This window comes from Thunnus maccoyii, chromosome 8 (genome assembly GCF_910596095.1).
Source record: "Thunnus maccoyii chromosome 8, fThuMac1.1, whole genome shotgun sequence".
NCBI classification, from domain to species: Eukaryota; Metazoa; Chordata; class Actinopteri; order Scombriformes; family Scombridae; genus Thunnus; species Thunnus maccoyii.
Genome location: NC_056540.1, coordinates 34380650 through 34396369, shown reverse-complemented (window position 1 = coordinate 34396369; position 15720 = coordinate 34380650). Strand labels below are relative to the sequence as shown.

General features: G+C 39.9%; 2 protein-coding genes across 2 annotated transcripts in view; both read left to right on the top strand.

Annotated features, from left to right (window-relative positions):
- LOC121901528 (NLR family CARD domain-containing protein 3-like) overlaps window positions 1–15720 on the top strand; it is a 481268-nt gene that overhangs the window by 360980 nt on the left and 104568 nt on the right. The gene's annotated exons all lie outside the window — the stretch shown is intronic.
- Window positions 6601–15720, top strand: part of tgfbi (transforming growth factor, beta-induced) — a 36688-nt gene continuing 27568 nt past the window's right edge. The window contains exons 1-2 of the mRNA XM_042418380.1: window positions 6601–6841; window positions 8759–8857. Coding sequence (XP_042274314.1) covers window positions 6729–6841; window positions 8759–8857 — 212 coding nt within the window. The 5' untranslated portion in view covers window positions 6601–6728. The remainder of the gene's footprint in view (window positions 6842–8758; window positions 8858–15720) is intronic.

Genomic DNA, 15720 nt, shown 5'->3' with positions numbered 1-15720 from the left:
GATGATGTTACCAGACAGAAAAGATAAATGTGTGGAGCTCTTACTGTTTTTATTGGTTTGTTGAACATTAGTTCGTCTATTACTTAAGTAAAAACGCCACAATATAAAAATACTCCTTTACAAATAAAAGTCCTGCATGAAAAACCTGAAAGGACCAGAATGTAGGATTCAGATTGGAACCAACTGAGTAGAAGTATAAAGTAGTATTAAATAGTAATACTCAAGTAAAGTGCAAGTACCTCAAAACTGTCCTGAGTTACTTCCCAGCAGTGGTAACATGCGAACAGACTCAGTGATACTTTACACCGGCTGTTTGTCCGGCTGGAGGTCCAGGACGGTAAACTTTAAATATTTTCCTGCTTTTAAATGTTTTACAAGTGGAAAAGGTCGTCGAGGGTCAGAGGGGGAAGAATCCAGGTCAGACACATTCAGGTCACACTGAGCTGCTAGCTGTTAGCTTACATAACGTCAGCTAGAGTCAGCATCTTTCCGTCTTTCAACCTTTTTTAATACAAACCGAGTGTGAAACATGAACGTAGCTTCAGTCTGGATGTGAAAGTGTTTGTGTGGAGTCTTTCAATCATCAAACTCCTGATTTCACACAGCGAACTAAAGATTAATTACATTATCAGTTATTTGCTGCTTTTATCCTCGATGAAAAGTTCCAGACACCCGAGGTGACGTCGACAACAACTTGACACTTCAAAACCTGAGAATGTTTAGTTTACTGTAGAATAAGAAACAGAAAAACAGCAAATTTATGCAGCAGAGAAGCTGGAACTAAAGCTAAAACGATTAATCAATCATCAAAATAGTCTCCAGTTACTTTCTTCAATCAATTAAACGTTTCAGCTCCACGTGATGCTGTGAAAGTGGAATTTCAGACAGGAAACGTAACGCTGGTTCTGTCTTTAGTGGCTCCTGGTTGGTTGTTTGTCAGCGATTTAAAACTGGACTCAGTTTAACTGAAAAGTTAAGTTGAGTAGATTATAACTTTTATTTTAATGGTATTTGATGACTGTAGTGCTTCAACTTATGAATATGTCCTTGATTGATTGTTTTATAAAATAAAACAGTTTGTAGATCGTAACCTTCCATCGCAGGTTCACAGTGAGCCGCATCATCTATATTTTACATCACTGACAGGTTGATAAAAACTTCTACAAGCTTCCAAACAGCTTCTGCTTTCATTCATCTCAGCCGACTGTAAACGCTCTGATGTCGGAGCTTCCAAAAGTTACCTGAATGCACCCAAACCGAAGAATTTTAAAAACAATCTGCACTCGAGTGACATGTCTGTGTGTTGTTTTCGTCACCGTAGCAACCTGAGTTACTGGCTGGGGATTGATGAAGGTGAAGAAACACCTGTTGATGTGGAGTCAGCTGATTGTTCTGGCGTTGGATTGTCAGCACCGGAATGTGAAAAAGGTAAAAAATTGGCTGTAAAGTCCAACGTCCGCACTGAAGTAGAACTGAGAGATTCCTCACGTCACACCAGAGAGACACTCGGGGGGAAAAAAAACTGCAAAAACACTCGAAAAAGAAGATAAATGCTGATGGAGGCCAAAACATGAAGAAGTAAAAGATCAGAGTGAACGTTTGCATCTCAACACCGACTCTTATTAACACAAATCAGCTTGAACTGTTTCTTTACTGTGTTGCAGTGGTGCAGCTGAAGAGGTTAATGTGTTTTCTGTAGAAGTCTCTCTGCAGGAGAAGCATTAAAAATGTAAACAGAGGATATAACCAGCGATGAGTTGAGTTCACTGACGTCTGAGTGTAGCTCGTGACTCAGCTGAGTGAGTGTTTGGAGACTCGCCAGCCGACTGTTTGAATAAATAAAAGTAAAGGTCCAAGTTTTCTCAAGTCTGTCTGAATACAATACTGATGATCACATGTATGTGGTCTTGCTCACTGTAATAATTCCTCTTCTCCATACTGACCCTGAAGCTGTAGTTGTAGTTAAAGCTGCAAGCAGCGTTGGTCGGGACCTCGCACTCTGGCCCATCAGGATCACATCATTTTGCTTTTTAAAAATGAAGGATATTTATTACAAGTGTGGTGTACAAATCTTGAATTTACATGTTTTTTTCTATCTTTTATTGTTTTTGAGATATTAGAGTGTGAGTTTTAAAGTCTTTTCTTGCTCCTCCTGTGATTTTATAATGAGTGTGTATTGCAGAATGTTTCACAGCACTGAGGGAGTGACATCACCAGGAGCAGTTGGAGAGGAGGATTTTAGAGTACGCTTCTGGTGGAATATCCTCATAAATCCCATGACTTTGGCCAAATCTTACATTAAAAATCATTTTATAGTAGGAAATTTCGTGGCGAATCCATTGATACAGGTTTGTAGGTGTCAGCGTATGATTTGTAGGTCTTGATGAGACGAATAATTGAGTTTTGATTTGATCTCTACGACATTCCTACGGGCTGTGGCGGCCATTTTTGTTACATAGGTGGCGCTAGAGAGCACATTTACTTAGTACTTTAGGGGTTAATTTTTACATTTTATCAAATTTTTCCACCAGACCTGATGTGCGTGCCAAATTTGGTGAGTTTTTGAGCATGTTTAGGGGTCAAATTTAGGGTTTAATCCTGTAATAATAAAGAAAGAAAGAAAGAAACAAACAAACACACAAAAAACAATAGAGTCCTCACCCTTAACCGAGCCCAAAAGGCGAGGACTACTGTAAAACCCTTTTGGGCTCGGTCCCTAATTACAACTTGGAGATTTGACGGGAACACTTTTTAAGAGTTGGAAACTCATAATTACTCTGATATGACATGAATGAAGTTTTAAGCTGCAGTCAGACTGAAATTTGTGGTTTAACGTTTCCCTAAAGTTACTTTTGCTTCTATTTCTTTTAAAGATTTTTGTTCATGAACGTCCACTTTCACGTTCTTGAGTGCCAAACAACATGATCCGTCCTTTATGTCCATATACAGTACAGATGTTTAGATTCTTCTCCATAATGCAAAACCATCAGGGAGGCGTCTGATCATATTCAGCACAACAAAGAGCCCAATAAACATCCAGCCAGAGTCTTAAAGAACTATCTTCAGCAACAAGAAACACAAGGAGTCCTGCAACAGATGGTCTCTGATCTCAACATCATGGAGTCAGTCTGAACCTGCAGGCGAACCGGGGAGAACTGCTGCTGTTTTAAAGGCAAAGCTGCTCACAGCAGATATTGATTTACTTTACGTTCCTGCTGTTTACTCAACTGCATCAAGTTAACTGATCAATAAAAACTATTCAAAGCATCATCACTTTATTGTTAATGCAAAAAAAAAAACTTTTGCACAGTTCTGTATATAAAAAGATCTCATAAAACGATAACATTCATTCATGGTTTTGAACCTGTACATTTTTTCTGAATGTGTTTCAACATTTAAGTGGTCTGACTCAGCTCTCCCACACAGCTGCTGCAACAAACGTTACCCTCTTTGTGTGTCATCCTCAGAGACGTGATTTCATTTCACCTTGTTTTATTTTAAAGTGCTTTCATCACCTCCTGGAGTTCGTACAGTCAGCCCACATGCTGCTTCGGTGAGGCAAGGGCTGAATATTTTCCATCTGCGTTCATCTGTATGCTGATGACACCCACGTATTCCTTTTAATGACACTTTCTGTTTGAAGAAAGACTGAAGAAAGTCAGTTCCTGCATGTGAAACAACACTGATCATTCTAAACAAACAAAGCTCTCATCAGTCTTTTCCCTCGCTGTCTGTTTGAGTTCCCTGACGGCTGAGATTTAAAGTGGAAATGACTCCACAGACCACAGATTCAAACAAACCCCCGAACACCCTGCAGCTGCAGACGTTCGCAAAGTTTCCATGTTTGTGTTTGTTTATCTTGTGCTTTGAGTTTTTCAGCTCTCTTCAGACTTTGATTTACCAGATATCAGATCTTTACACCGGCACACGAGAGGATGGGGAGTGTGGGTTGCGGGGGGGAGGGATGTGAGGTGTGGAGGGGGGGGGGGAGTTTCCTCTAGCAACTCAGCCAGCAACATCCAGATGAAAGACGAGAGGAGTTACACTCATCATCAGTTGTTACTGTGAGCTCAGAGGAAATCCTTTCTGATTCATGCTAATATGCTCCTCCTTAAGACTGTAAGGAGGCGTCATCACATTCTCTCAGTGTACGACATCAATATTCATCTGATATGTGTTTATATGTTTCATCGATCATCTTCATCGTCACCCTGCTGCACATCATCAACAACTTGTTGACATCACATTTAACTCTTGATGTTGGTTTTTTGTATTTTCTATCATGTATTTCTTCTGAAAGGATGTTTGTCTGCTGATTGGTGAACTTCTTTTCTCTTTTTGTGTTTTCTTCTTGTCATTTATTTATTTTATATCCTGATAAATCATGTTTCATTTATTATTTTGTTCCTTGGAGTTAGACGGCAGGTCGCGTACTAGCCTGTGGCTTCTTGACTTCTCCTGTTTTATTTCTGCCATCTGATTTTTATGTTGTTGCAGAAACTACTCAGGATGTACGACCATTTGTAAAAAAAAAAAAAAATACATATATGAATAAAATTTCCACTGGTCAGCCAAACTAATTTCCGTTTTAACTTAAATATTTAAATTCTTTGGATCAGCAGCAGGTTTGAGTCGCTCTGCTGTTGGAGGTCAGAATCAGATGTTGTAAAGTGAGTCATGTCTCTGGTTTTAGACAGAAAGCAGCTGCTGTTGTGAGATAAAGAGTCTGTTTGGTTTCTGTGTTGGACAGCAGGAGACACATCTGAAAGGAAAGACTGTTAAAACCATCAGGTCTCTGACATGGACGTCGTTTTTTAACTGACCGAGCCTCTGATCACTGTGTGATCAGAGGGCGTGTTGTGATTATTCGAGTGAGGTTTTGTACCGTTTGGGATGTTTCCTCAGTAGAGAAGTTTGGCTACATTCCATTAAATCATCCCCTCCTCATCGAAGTGGCTCAAGACTGAAAGTTACTGAGTTCAGTTGGTTCATGCTGTGTTCAAGACTTATCAGAGCTATCGTAATTATGAGTTTCCAACTTCAATTAATTAATCTCAGTTAAAACCCTGAGAATCAGATTTTTCTGTAAACTCTGTTATATCTGGACTAAAAAAAACAAAAAAACATGGATGTCTCATCAACCAAAAACCAATGTTCAAACCCAGATTTAATAGATATGATGTGACTCACACAATGACACACAATGACCAGAATGTTCAACAAACATGTGTGATCAGTTTAGAAAATCTCTATCTGTTTTTTTATTTTTTATTTTCCAGACTGGAGACAAACTTTAAGTCGTCTCTTTCATCCCGTTCGGTCCACAGCTGCTGCGGACGGAGACAGACCAGCATCATCATCTGAGTCCCTGCAACATGTCCTCTCTGTCTCTACATCATTGTTTAAAGAGGACATATCATGCACATTAACAGGTATCACAACCTCTGGACTTTGTGCTACATTATAAATTTCTCATTAGACTTCAATACAAAGTCCAGCTGTGATTTTGTAGCACAATAAGCTAGTGGGACAGCTGCAGGATGATAGGCTGACGATGAAGGTGTGTCACCGTGCTATTGGTTAGATGTGACCAGCTGATGCGAACATCTGACGTCTCAGTTGATGGCGGGCGATGACAGCAAGGAAACTACGAGCATACGTGAGTGATGGGAATGACCGACGGCTTGATAAATAAAACTACAGACCTGAGCGTGCACAAGAACTTTCACTAAAGCTCCATTAGAAGATCCCTTAATGTAACATGCTTTCAATCCACAGTCTTCATTTGTACAAAAAATGCATTTAAAAGTCTGTGTGAAGCTTATATTCAGCTTCATCAGTCTGAGTTAGTCATATCAAGTGGATATCTGACACATTTACAGTCTTTTTAGCATCAAATTCCCTCTTTGTGTTTCCTCGGACAGTGTTTCCCTGTTGAGCTGCAGGTGGAAGTATAGTAACAAAAAGAGGAACTTTGGCACTAAAAAGACTGTAACGTTGAAAGATATCTACTTGATTTGACTCATTTGGACGCTGAAGCTTCATATTAGCTTCAGACTGTGGATTTTGTCCTCCATCACTTCCATTGTAAGGTCATTATGAAGGGATCTTCTAATGGTCAGTATGAACAGGAGGAATGATTACAGCAAGAAAAACAGCTTTAATGTCCAAATTTGTAAAGTTTGCAGTTATTATTTGTGTACTTTTACTTCAGTGAGATTTTGAATGCTGGATTTTACTTGTAAAGGAGTATTTTTAGACTTTATTGATCCTCAGAGGGGAAAATTCACGTTACAGCAGAGCAGTAATAGTAGTAATAATCTACATTATATACAGGCTGTATACATGACCTGACTTGTGGATTGTAAAAATAAAAAGTTGTGCAGTATATATATACAGGAGTAAAGGTTGTGGTTGGTGTGTATAGTTCCATGTGTTCATGTTATAGAGGTGAAGTCTGCGTGCAGGAGGTTTCTAACAGACTTTTACTGAAGTTAACGGTCTCACTGCTTCTCCTCATGACTTCATACTTCTTCCACTGGGACCGGAGTGTGTCTGGTGTCCTGTGTCCGCCCCTCCTCCCCCCCTCCTCCCGCCTCCCTCACTATAAAGCTCCGTGGAGGGACCGCGGGCTGCGCAGCAGGAAGAAGAAGCTGAATCAAGCAGAGAGGAAGAGGAGGAAGCAGCAGCAGCAGGAGTATTAACCGTCTTATGTTCAGAGAGAGAAGATGAAGGTGTGTCTGCTGGTCCTGGGTCTGTCCCTGGTTCTGACCGTCTGTGTGGCCCGATCCCCGTACCAGGCGGTGCTGCAGCACAGCCGGATCAGAGGCCGGGCGCAGGGGTGAGTCTGAGCCGAGCCGAGCCGAACCGAGCCGGGCCGGGCTGAGCCAGGCCGAGCCGAGCCGAGGTTCAACTGTGTGCAGCAGTCTGTGTCTCTGTAGTGAATCTGTGCATCAATATATTTAGTTTTCATTGTGTTTTTATTGAACTTTCTGCTTTGATTGATCTCTGATAATTAATGATCAGTAATAATGAATCTTTATCTCTCTAATGTTCTGTAAAGTGATTTATGTTCATTTTATCTGCTGTACAATCATTTATTATCATCATAATCTGCTCTCGAGGAACAAATGAGTTTAAAATGATCTCGTTTCTTTAATGAGACTCTAAAAACCACCTTAAACTGTTGCTGTTGGATTTAAGGTGGAATGAGTCACTTTCAGGGGAAATAAGGACCAGAGATGTTTCGGCGGTAGAACAGCTGGATCTGATCACTGACAGATTAAACATGAGCAGCTGTGAGTTTAGATAAACTGATTTATCATCTGACTGTAAAATACAACTTCTAGAGACGTTTTCTCCTCCTGATAGTCGAATGTAAATCTGAATAATGTGACATATGTTATGTTATATTATTACTATATTTACTGGAAAGTATTTCTGTCTTATTAAAGCAACGAAAATCCCTAAAAAAAAAAAACTATCTTATAAAAGCTCCTAAACGTTTCATATCCATGTGAAGGTGGAGTTTTGGGTGATTTAACTGTTTGAAAAGATGTTTGGAGATAAAACAGCTGAAGCTCCAACATGAATGCAGATGTTCTAAACTGATTAAAAACCCTTAAAAACATCTGGTTTGATCATTAACAGACGACATGAACACGTTATGTTAAAGAGTTGAACTTTTAGAGACTTTTCCTGTGAGTTAAAAGTGGATTTAATTAAAAAAAAAAAATTACTTAAATAAAAAAGATTACAGCTGCAGTAGATGTTTAAAAGTATTTCAGTGTTTTATTAAAGCAACAGAAACTGTTGACTGTTTATTAAAAGCTCATTAATGATTCATATGCAGGTTAAAGTCACATGACATTCGGAGGATGATGCTGTTTAATCTGGAGATTATTGAACAGTGATTAGTTTGCAGATGTGCAGATTTCAGGAGATAAAATATTTGATCAGAATGAACAGATTTGATATTAATGAGTTAATGTATCAGCAAACGTTTCTGTAGAGATGCAGACTGTTTTCGTTTTTTTACATTAAAGTCTGCATGTTGAGTCCAGATGTTTGGACTTTAATAATAATAAACGTTATGAAAAGCAAAACATGAAGCGAACCGTAACATGTACAATAAAACCATCAGATAAAGTCTTTTAAAACCATAAAAAAAACATCTGATGTGATGCAACATGAACAAGTTTTATTGAAGAGTTTTGATGAAAAACAGTCCGTTTTATCATCACAGATGTCACATTACTGACTGATTTATGCTCATAAACGTTTGTAATAATCCAACATTTCAGTGGATGTTTTAATGTTTTCAGTCTCTCTGTGTGTGATGAGACTTTAAAGCTGAAGTTGATCATGAACAGCTGACTTTAACTTCTGACTGATTTATGTTCTTTGACCCATCAAAACTTTAAAATTAAATCAACTTTTTCATATTTTTCATGACATTTTAATGCGTTTCGCAATAAATCTGGACTGTTGTACAGTCAGTGTTTTATCAGAGGAACTGAAACTTGTCATATCCAGTTAAAGGTGGATGATGATGATGATGATGATGATGATGATGATGATGACGAAGCAAAACATCAGTTTGAGTCTAAACAAACCAAAGTGAAGCTTCTGCAGAGACGAATAACTTCATTTAAGATCAGATTTAAGGAGTTTACAGACTGTAGGATCGTTTTTTTTTTTTTAAGGGATGTTTTGAACCTCAGACTCATGCTGACTGTGCGTCTCTCTTCTCTTTCAGGCCCAACGTTTGTGCCATGCAGCAGGTTAAAGGCACCGATAAGAAATATTTCACCAACTGCAAACAGTGGTACCACCGCAAGATCTGCAGCCAGCCAACGTGAGTCAAGAGTATTTAACTAAATTCATCATTACACATATCAATATTGATTCAAAGCTGATTTTTATCTTCCTCTTCTTGAAATATTTGGAGGAAAAAAATGTAGTTGAGTTTGTGAAAAGTGCGTCTGGATTTTGAGTCTCTCAGTTTGACTTCGGTCCTGGAGGACAGAGTGAGTTTGTGTTTGGAGGACGGAGGAATGTCCCTCTCCGGAGGTGTCCTCACCTCTTACATAACCCCCTGAAGAAGAAAAACGTTCTGTCTGGCAGAACCATCAGTGTCAGTTTACCCCCGAGTCCCAAAATCTGCTGCGACGCTGCGTGGTTCATTTAAAGCTGCAGAGTCTAAAAACTCAAACTAGCAAACTGACTCATCAGTATTAATAATAATGTACTTAAATGTTACATTTATATAATGTAAGTTAATAATACTTCTGCTTAAAGGACCAGTGTGTGGAGTTTAGTGACATCTAGCAGAACAGACTTTCACCACTAGGTGGCTCTAAATCTCACACACTGCTCCTTTAAAAGACACGTACAACTGTTGGTTTGAGCTCTTTACTAATAATTTTACACTCAGCTCTGAGTTAAAAGTCACTTCGTCTTGAAAATCACGTTCAGTTTGTTGGATTTTATAGTTTTAAGCCGTGACGCAGAGTAACTCTGACAGTCAGATGAGTCATCATGATGAACTTCTCGTTTCTAGTTTTCTGAATCAGATGTTTTCTTATTTTGTCTTTTTTTCCATTTTTATGAATGATTTTAACAGAGAGAATTATGAGAAACTATATTAGAAAAGCAGAACGCCGCCGCCAGACGTCGAACGCTGACTGATTCTGTTTCTCGCTGCTGCGTTCGTGTGCTTGTAAAAAACGTCCGACGTCTGACGTTTGACTGTGAAGTTGTCATGTCTCAGTTCTCTGACGTCCGACTCTTCAGAACCTGAATTTATCAAATTTATCAAAGAAATTAAACCAAGAAAGACACTTTATTCATCCAGCAGCTTCAGTCTGAAGAGACTGATGAGGGTCAAAGTTAACGATCAATCCGCTGATTATTTTATTAGATGAATCATTTTGTCAGCAAAATGTCAGAAAAGAGGAAGAAGTCCGGCAGATTTCCCAAAGCCGGAAGTGAGAAAATTAAAATGAATCACTTGTTTTGTCAGAGTCTGATGCTGCGTTCATGTCACACCGGACAAACTGTTCACATTAATGTTGAAGTCATAACATTGTTTTAATAATAACGCTTCTTTTTTCTCATTAAAACTCATGTTAATCAGTGAAAAGAGAACTGAAGTGTGTTTATCTGACAGTTACTGGAGATTCACTTTATATGTTCACAACACATCACTGTTATCAGTTGGAAACCTTGTTTCTGCAAACATCAGTTTCTTAGTGAGTTTTTTAAAAGGTTTTCATCAGTCTGAACAAGTTTTACTTTTTACTTCAACTGTTGATCTTTAAATACATTTTACTGCTGATACTTGTGTACTTTTACTGGTCAACTGGTATTTTTCAGTTTGATGCTGAAGTAAAAAATCTTTTAGACGGGAGTTTTTGAGAGAAACAAAGAGACTCCAGTCAGACTGAAACACACACACACACACACACACACACACACACACACACACACACTCTGCTTTAATCCTGTTCGGCTCATGTGGAGTGAGCTCTGCGACACAGCTGGTCCACTGCTGCCAGACCCTCATTAATAATGTGTGTGTGTGTGTGTGTGTGTGTGTGTATGTGTGTGTGTGTGTGTGTGTGTGTGTGACAGGAAAGTGTTCCTCTTGTAAATGTGTCATCACCTGAAATCTTCCAGTCTGCACTTCGTCTTAGAAACTTTCATGTCATCGTGTTGAACATAAAAACCTGAAACGCGCCGTTAAGTTTCGGTGTGAACGAGTGAAAAGTGGATTTCTGGGTGATGTATGTGTGTGTGTGTGTGTGTGTGTGTGTGTCTGTGTGTGTGTGTGTGTCTAAGCACATTCTTCAGTGAAACGCAGCTTCACGTCTCCCCGCAGACGACAGAGGAGGGAGGAAGGTGAATGAAAATGATGAAGATTTAAGAGGCAGGAAGCAGGTTTTAATTCAGGGAGGACAGAAGCTGCACACATGAAAATATGCAGCAGTCTGTTTATTCAGCGCAGAGCGATGGAGGCAAAGAATTCCTACTGAAGAGACTTTATTAAAGCAGCGAATGAGTGTTTTTGACTTACAGATGGTTTTTAGATCCAAAGTCTGGCTCACCGTGCGTCCACGTGTTGCATGGAGACATATTTTCTTGAGTGTTGCTCTTTATTCACATTCACATTTCCAGCTCTATTTTTATATTCTGGGACTCCGCTAGAGGAACTTTATTACAGTTAAAACCTCCTTATTTATCTTCTACTGGTCCTTTATGCAGCCCCTCAGTTCAGCCTCTGTCTGAAACAGGCCGTTTTAGCGCCTGTCTCTTTAAGCCCCGCCCTCCCGATGAGCCCGCTCTGTTCTGATTGGTCAGCTTCAGGAAGCTTCCTCCGGCTCCGGAGGCTACGTAAACAAACTATAGTAGCAGGATTTCACTTCTTTTTCTCCTTCTTTACTCCAAATGTCAACTTCTCAAATCCATCCGTACATGTTGAAACAGAACAACACATGGAAACACCTTAGCAACCACCTTAGCAACCACCTTAGCAACAATCTCAGACAGTCAGAGACAGCTGGCCTCCTGGAGTCACCTCAGTCCTGTTACCTGCAGCGGATGAACATGTTGTGACTCAGCAGCTGTCGTCTACGTGACTTTTTGACTGAAAATAATCCGGCTTCCTGATTGGTTCTCTCGAGACTCTGTCATCTGTCATCAGATGAAGTGTTTTCAGGAAGAAAAACATTATCTTTAGTTTCCATGGAGACGGCTGCATCAGCACTTTAACTGAGACTGTCAGCAAAAATGATTCATCCGTCGCCATGGAAACGGTTTGTTTCTTCCTGCTTCTCTTTTTCTCTCGTCTCTTGTTTCTTTTCTTTCATTCGTCACGTTTCCTCTTCTTCTCTTCTTTCTCAACGGTTTCTTTGCCCTCTTCCTGTCTTTTATCTCCTCATTTTTATTTTCTTCTTCATGTGTTTCTCTCGTCTTCTCATCATTCTTGTCATTTTATTTCTTCACTTCCTGCTCTGCCCTGCTCTTCTTCCTCTCTTTTCTCTCAACCTCTTCATCACCTTCTCTGCTTTCGTCTCGTGTTTCATTCTTCTTCATCAGTTTCTTTTCTCGTCTTTTCTTCCCGACAGTTCAGACGCTTTAAGACGAAAGAAAGAATGCAGTGAATCATGTTTGTGTCAGAGACTCTGGTTGGGAAAAAGCTCTCTGTGGATGTTTTTGGCCCTGATCAGTGTCTGGAAGGCTGCTGGTGGTCTGACTGGTAACGTTCATGCTGTGGCTACAACCCTGATCCAACGTACTGGGACCAGTACAGGGCTGCAACTAACCAGTGGAAACCACAACACTGGCTGTGTACTAACACACTACTACTCAGTACAGTACCACAGTACCACAGTACTACAGTACTACAGTACTACAGTATTACAGTACTACAGTATTACAGTACTACAGTATTACAGTATTACAGTACTACAGTACTACAGTATTACAGTATTACAGAACTACAGTATTACAGTACTACAGTACTACAGTACTACAGTATTACAGTACTACAGTACCACAGTAATACAATACTACAGTACTACAGTATTACAGTACTACAGTACTACAGTACTACAGTATTACAGTACTACAGTATTACAGTACTACAGTATTACAGTATTACAGTACTACAGTACTACAGTATTACAGTATTACAGAACTACAGCACAACAGTACCACAGTACTACAGTATTACAGTATTACAGTACTACAGTATTACAGTACTACAGTACTACAGTATTACAGTATTACAGTATTACAGTATTACAGTACTACAGTATTACAGTATTACAGTATTACAGTACTACAGTACTACAGTATTACAGTACTACAGTACTACAGTATTACAGTATTACAGTACTACAGTATTACAGTATTATAGTATTACAGTACTACAGTACTACAGTATTACAGTATTACAGTACTACACTATTACAGTATTACAGTATTACAGTACTACAGTACTACAGTATTACAGTATTACAGTATTACAGTACTACAGTACTACAGTATTACAGTACTACAGTATTACAGTATTACAGTACTACAGTACTACAGTATTACAGTACTACAGTATTACAGTATTACAGTACTACAGTACTACAGTATTACAGTACTGCAGTATTACAGTACTACAGTACTACAGTATTACAGTACTACAGTACTACAGTATTACAGTATTACAGTATTACAGTACTACAGTACTACAGTATTACAGTACTACAGTACTACAGTATTACAGTATTACAGTATTACAGTACTACAGTACTACAGTATTACAGTACTGCAGTATTACAGTACTACAGTATTACAGTACTACAGTACTACAGTATTACAGTATTACAGTACTGCAGTATTACAGTACTGCAGTATTACAGTACTACAGTACTACATACTCAGTCAAAGTTGACATTTTGTCAAACATAATTGATTATTAACATAGTTGCAGATTATTTTTCTGTTGATCAAAGAATCGATTAGTTGACGGGTTTCCTTTATTGATCACATGTTTTGATTGTATTATTTTTGTTTAGAAAGACGGTTTCTGCATCTTCTGCTGAATTTTCTGTCTGAACTGGTTAGTTTGTCTGTTTTGACACCCAGAGAGAGTTCAGATGCAGTGCACCTCCTGCAGCTCCTGCAGCTCCTGCACCTCCTGCAGCTTAAGCAGCTCCTGCAGCTCCTGCAGCTCCTGCACCTCCTGCAGCTTAAGCAGCTCCTGCACCTCCTGCACCTCCTGCAGCTTAAGCAGCTCCTGCAGCTCCTGCAGCTCCTGCAGCTTAAGCAGCTCCTGCACCTCCTGCAGGTCCTGCACCTCCTGCAGCTCCTGCAGCTTAAGCAGCTCCTGCAGCTCCTGCAGCTCCTGCAGCTTAAGCAGCTCCTGCAGCTCCTGCAGGTCCTGCACCTCCTGCACCTCCTGCAGCTCCTGCACCTCCTGCAGCTCCTGCAGCTCCTGCAGGTCCTGCAGGTCCTGCACCTCCTGCAGCTCCTGCACCTCCTGCACCTCCTGCAGCTCCTGCAGCTCCTGCAGTGGATGGTTGCAGCTCTCCTTCAGTCAGTTAAACACAATTTTAGAATCAGACCAAATTTCTGTCTGATCAGTTTGACGAGCGGTTTGAGGTCGCAACGTCTGATTAATCACCTGATCGATCAATGATCTGATTGATAGATGATCGGCTGGATGTCAGATCAGATGATCAGATGATCAGATTTCCAACATGGCCGCTGTTTTCGTCTGTTTTCTTGCGTCTCTGAAGCCTGGAATGAACTTGTGAATGTTTATAGACGTTGTTACAGACAGTTGATTTATTTGTTTCTGTTTGTCTGAACACAACAAAACTAGTTATTCATGTTTGGTGTAGAGTTCAGTCTCCTGCTGCCTGCTGATCATTTAACATGATCAGGCACAAAGCATCTGTTAGCATCTGTTAGCGTCTGTTAGCGTCTGTTAGCATCTGTTAGCGTCTGTTAGCATCTAAACCTGCTGAAGACATTTTTTCATTTTGTTGTAAAACACGAAAAATGTCTTTAAAGCGACCCTGAACTTGATTAGAAATGTGGTGATTTGCTGCAGACATGAAACGCTGCCTTTCTCTCTTCTTTGTCAACTATCTAAACTTTATTCAAAGCGTCTCTGCAGAGCAAATTAAAGTCGCAGCTTCTGTTTGTGGAGATTCAAAGTGCGAGAATGAAACACGACGTACAAGATTCATAAAACACACAGCTCAGATTCAGAGGTGAATGTATCATTGTGTGTGTGTGTGTGTGTGTGTGTGTGTGTGTGTGTGTGTGTGTGTGTGAAGCTGGTCTGTGATTGGACAGGATGTCGAGTTCAGTTTCCCACAAACAGATTCTTTCATTTCTGATCCAGGAAACGAAAAAAAGGGAAGCGAGAGTTTCTGCTTGTAGGAAGTGAAGCTGTTAGAGGATCTGAACACACACACACACACACACACACACACACACGCACGCACACACACGCACGCACGCACACACACACACACACACAGTCTGTGGAAACATTCAGCTCTTATCATTGACAGTTTAATTAGATTCACACTCATGGTGGGGAGGGGTTTGAAGTGGGACTGTGTGTGTGTGTGTGTGTGTGTGTGTGTGTGTGTGTGTGTGTGTGTGTGTGTGTGTGTGTGTGTGTGTGAGAACAGTCCTGTCTTTGTGTCTCTGCTCTGGGTTTCTGTGGAGGGAGGAGGAGGCTGAGCAGAGGTCAGAGGTCAGCAGAGGGAAGAGTCATAACTCACCCCCGACTCCCCCGGAGACTTCAGATGCTTCACAGCTCGACACACTAAAGATCTTCAACAAGTTTAATATAAAAACTATAAATGACATATTTGTAAGTTAGAGGGGACGTACAGTTTGATGAAGAATGTGTCGCCTTTAAATTATCTGTAAAATTGTCCGTTTGTTTTGTTCTTTCGTGACTCACCTGAGCGCTAAAGGAGGTGACGCTAACGCTAACGCTAACGCTAACCTCTCAAGCAACAAACTGTACACGCTGCTCACAACCTCCTCTAGACTTCTGGGTAAAAATAATAATTGAATCTGTCTCGATTTACAAATAATTCTCCTAAAAAGACAATAGAAGTGATCATCAATCAAAGACGCAGTTACAGTACAAATAATCATTATATTCATTATTAATTAATTAATTGATTTGTTGTT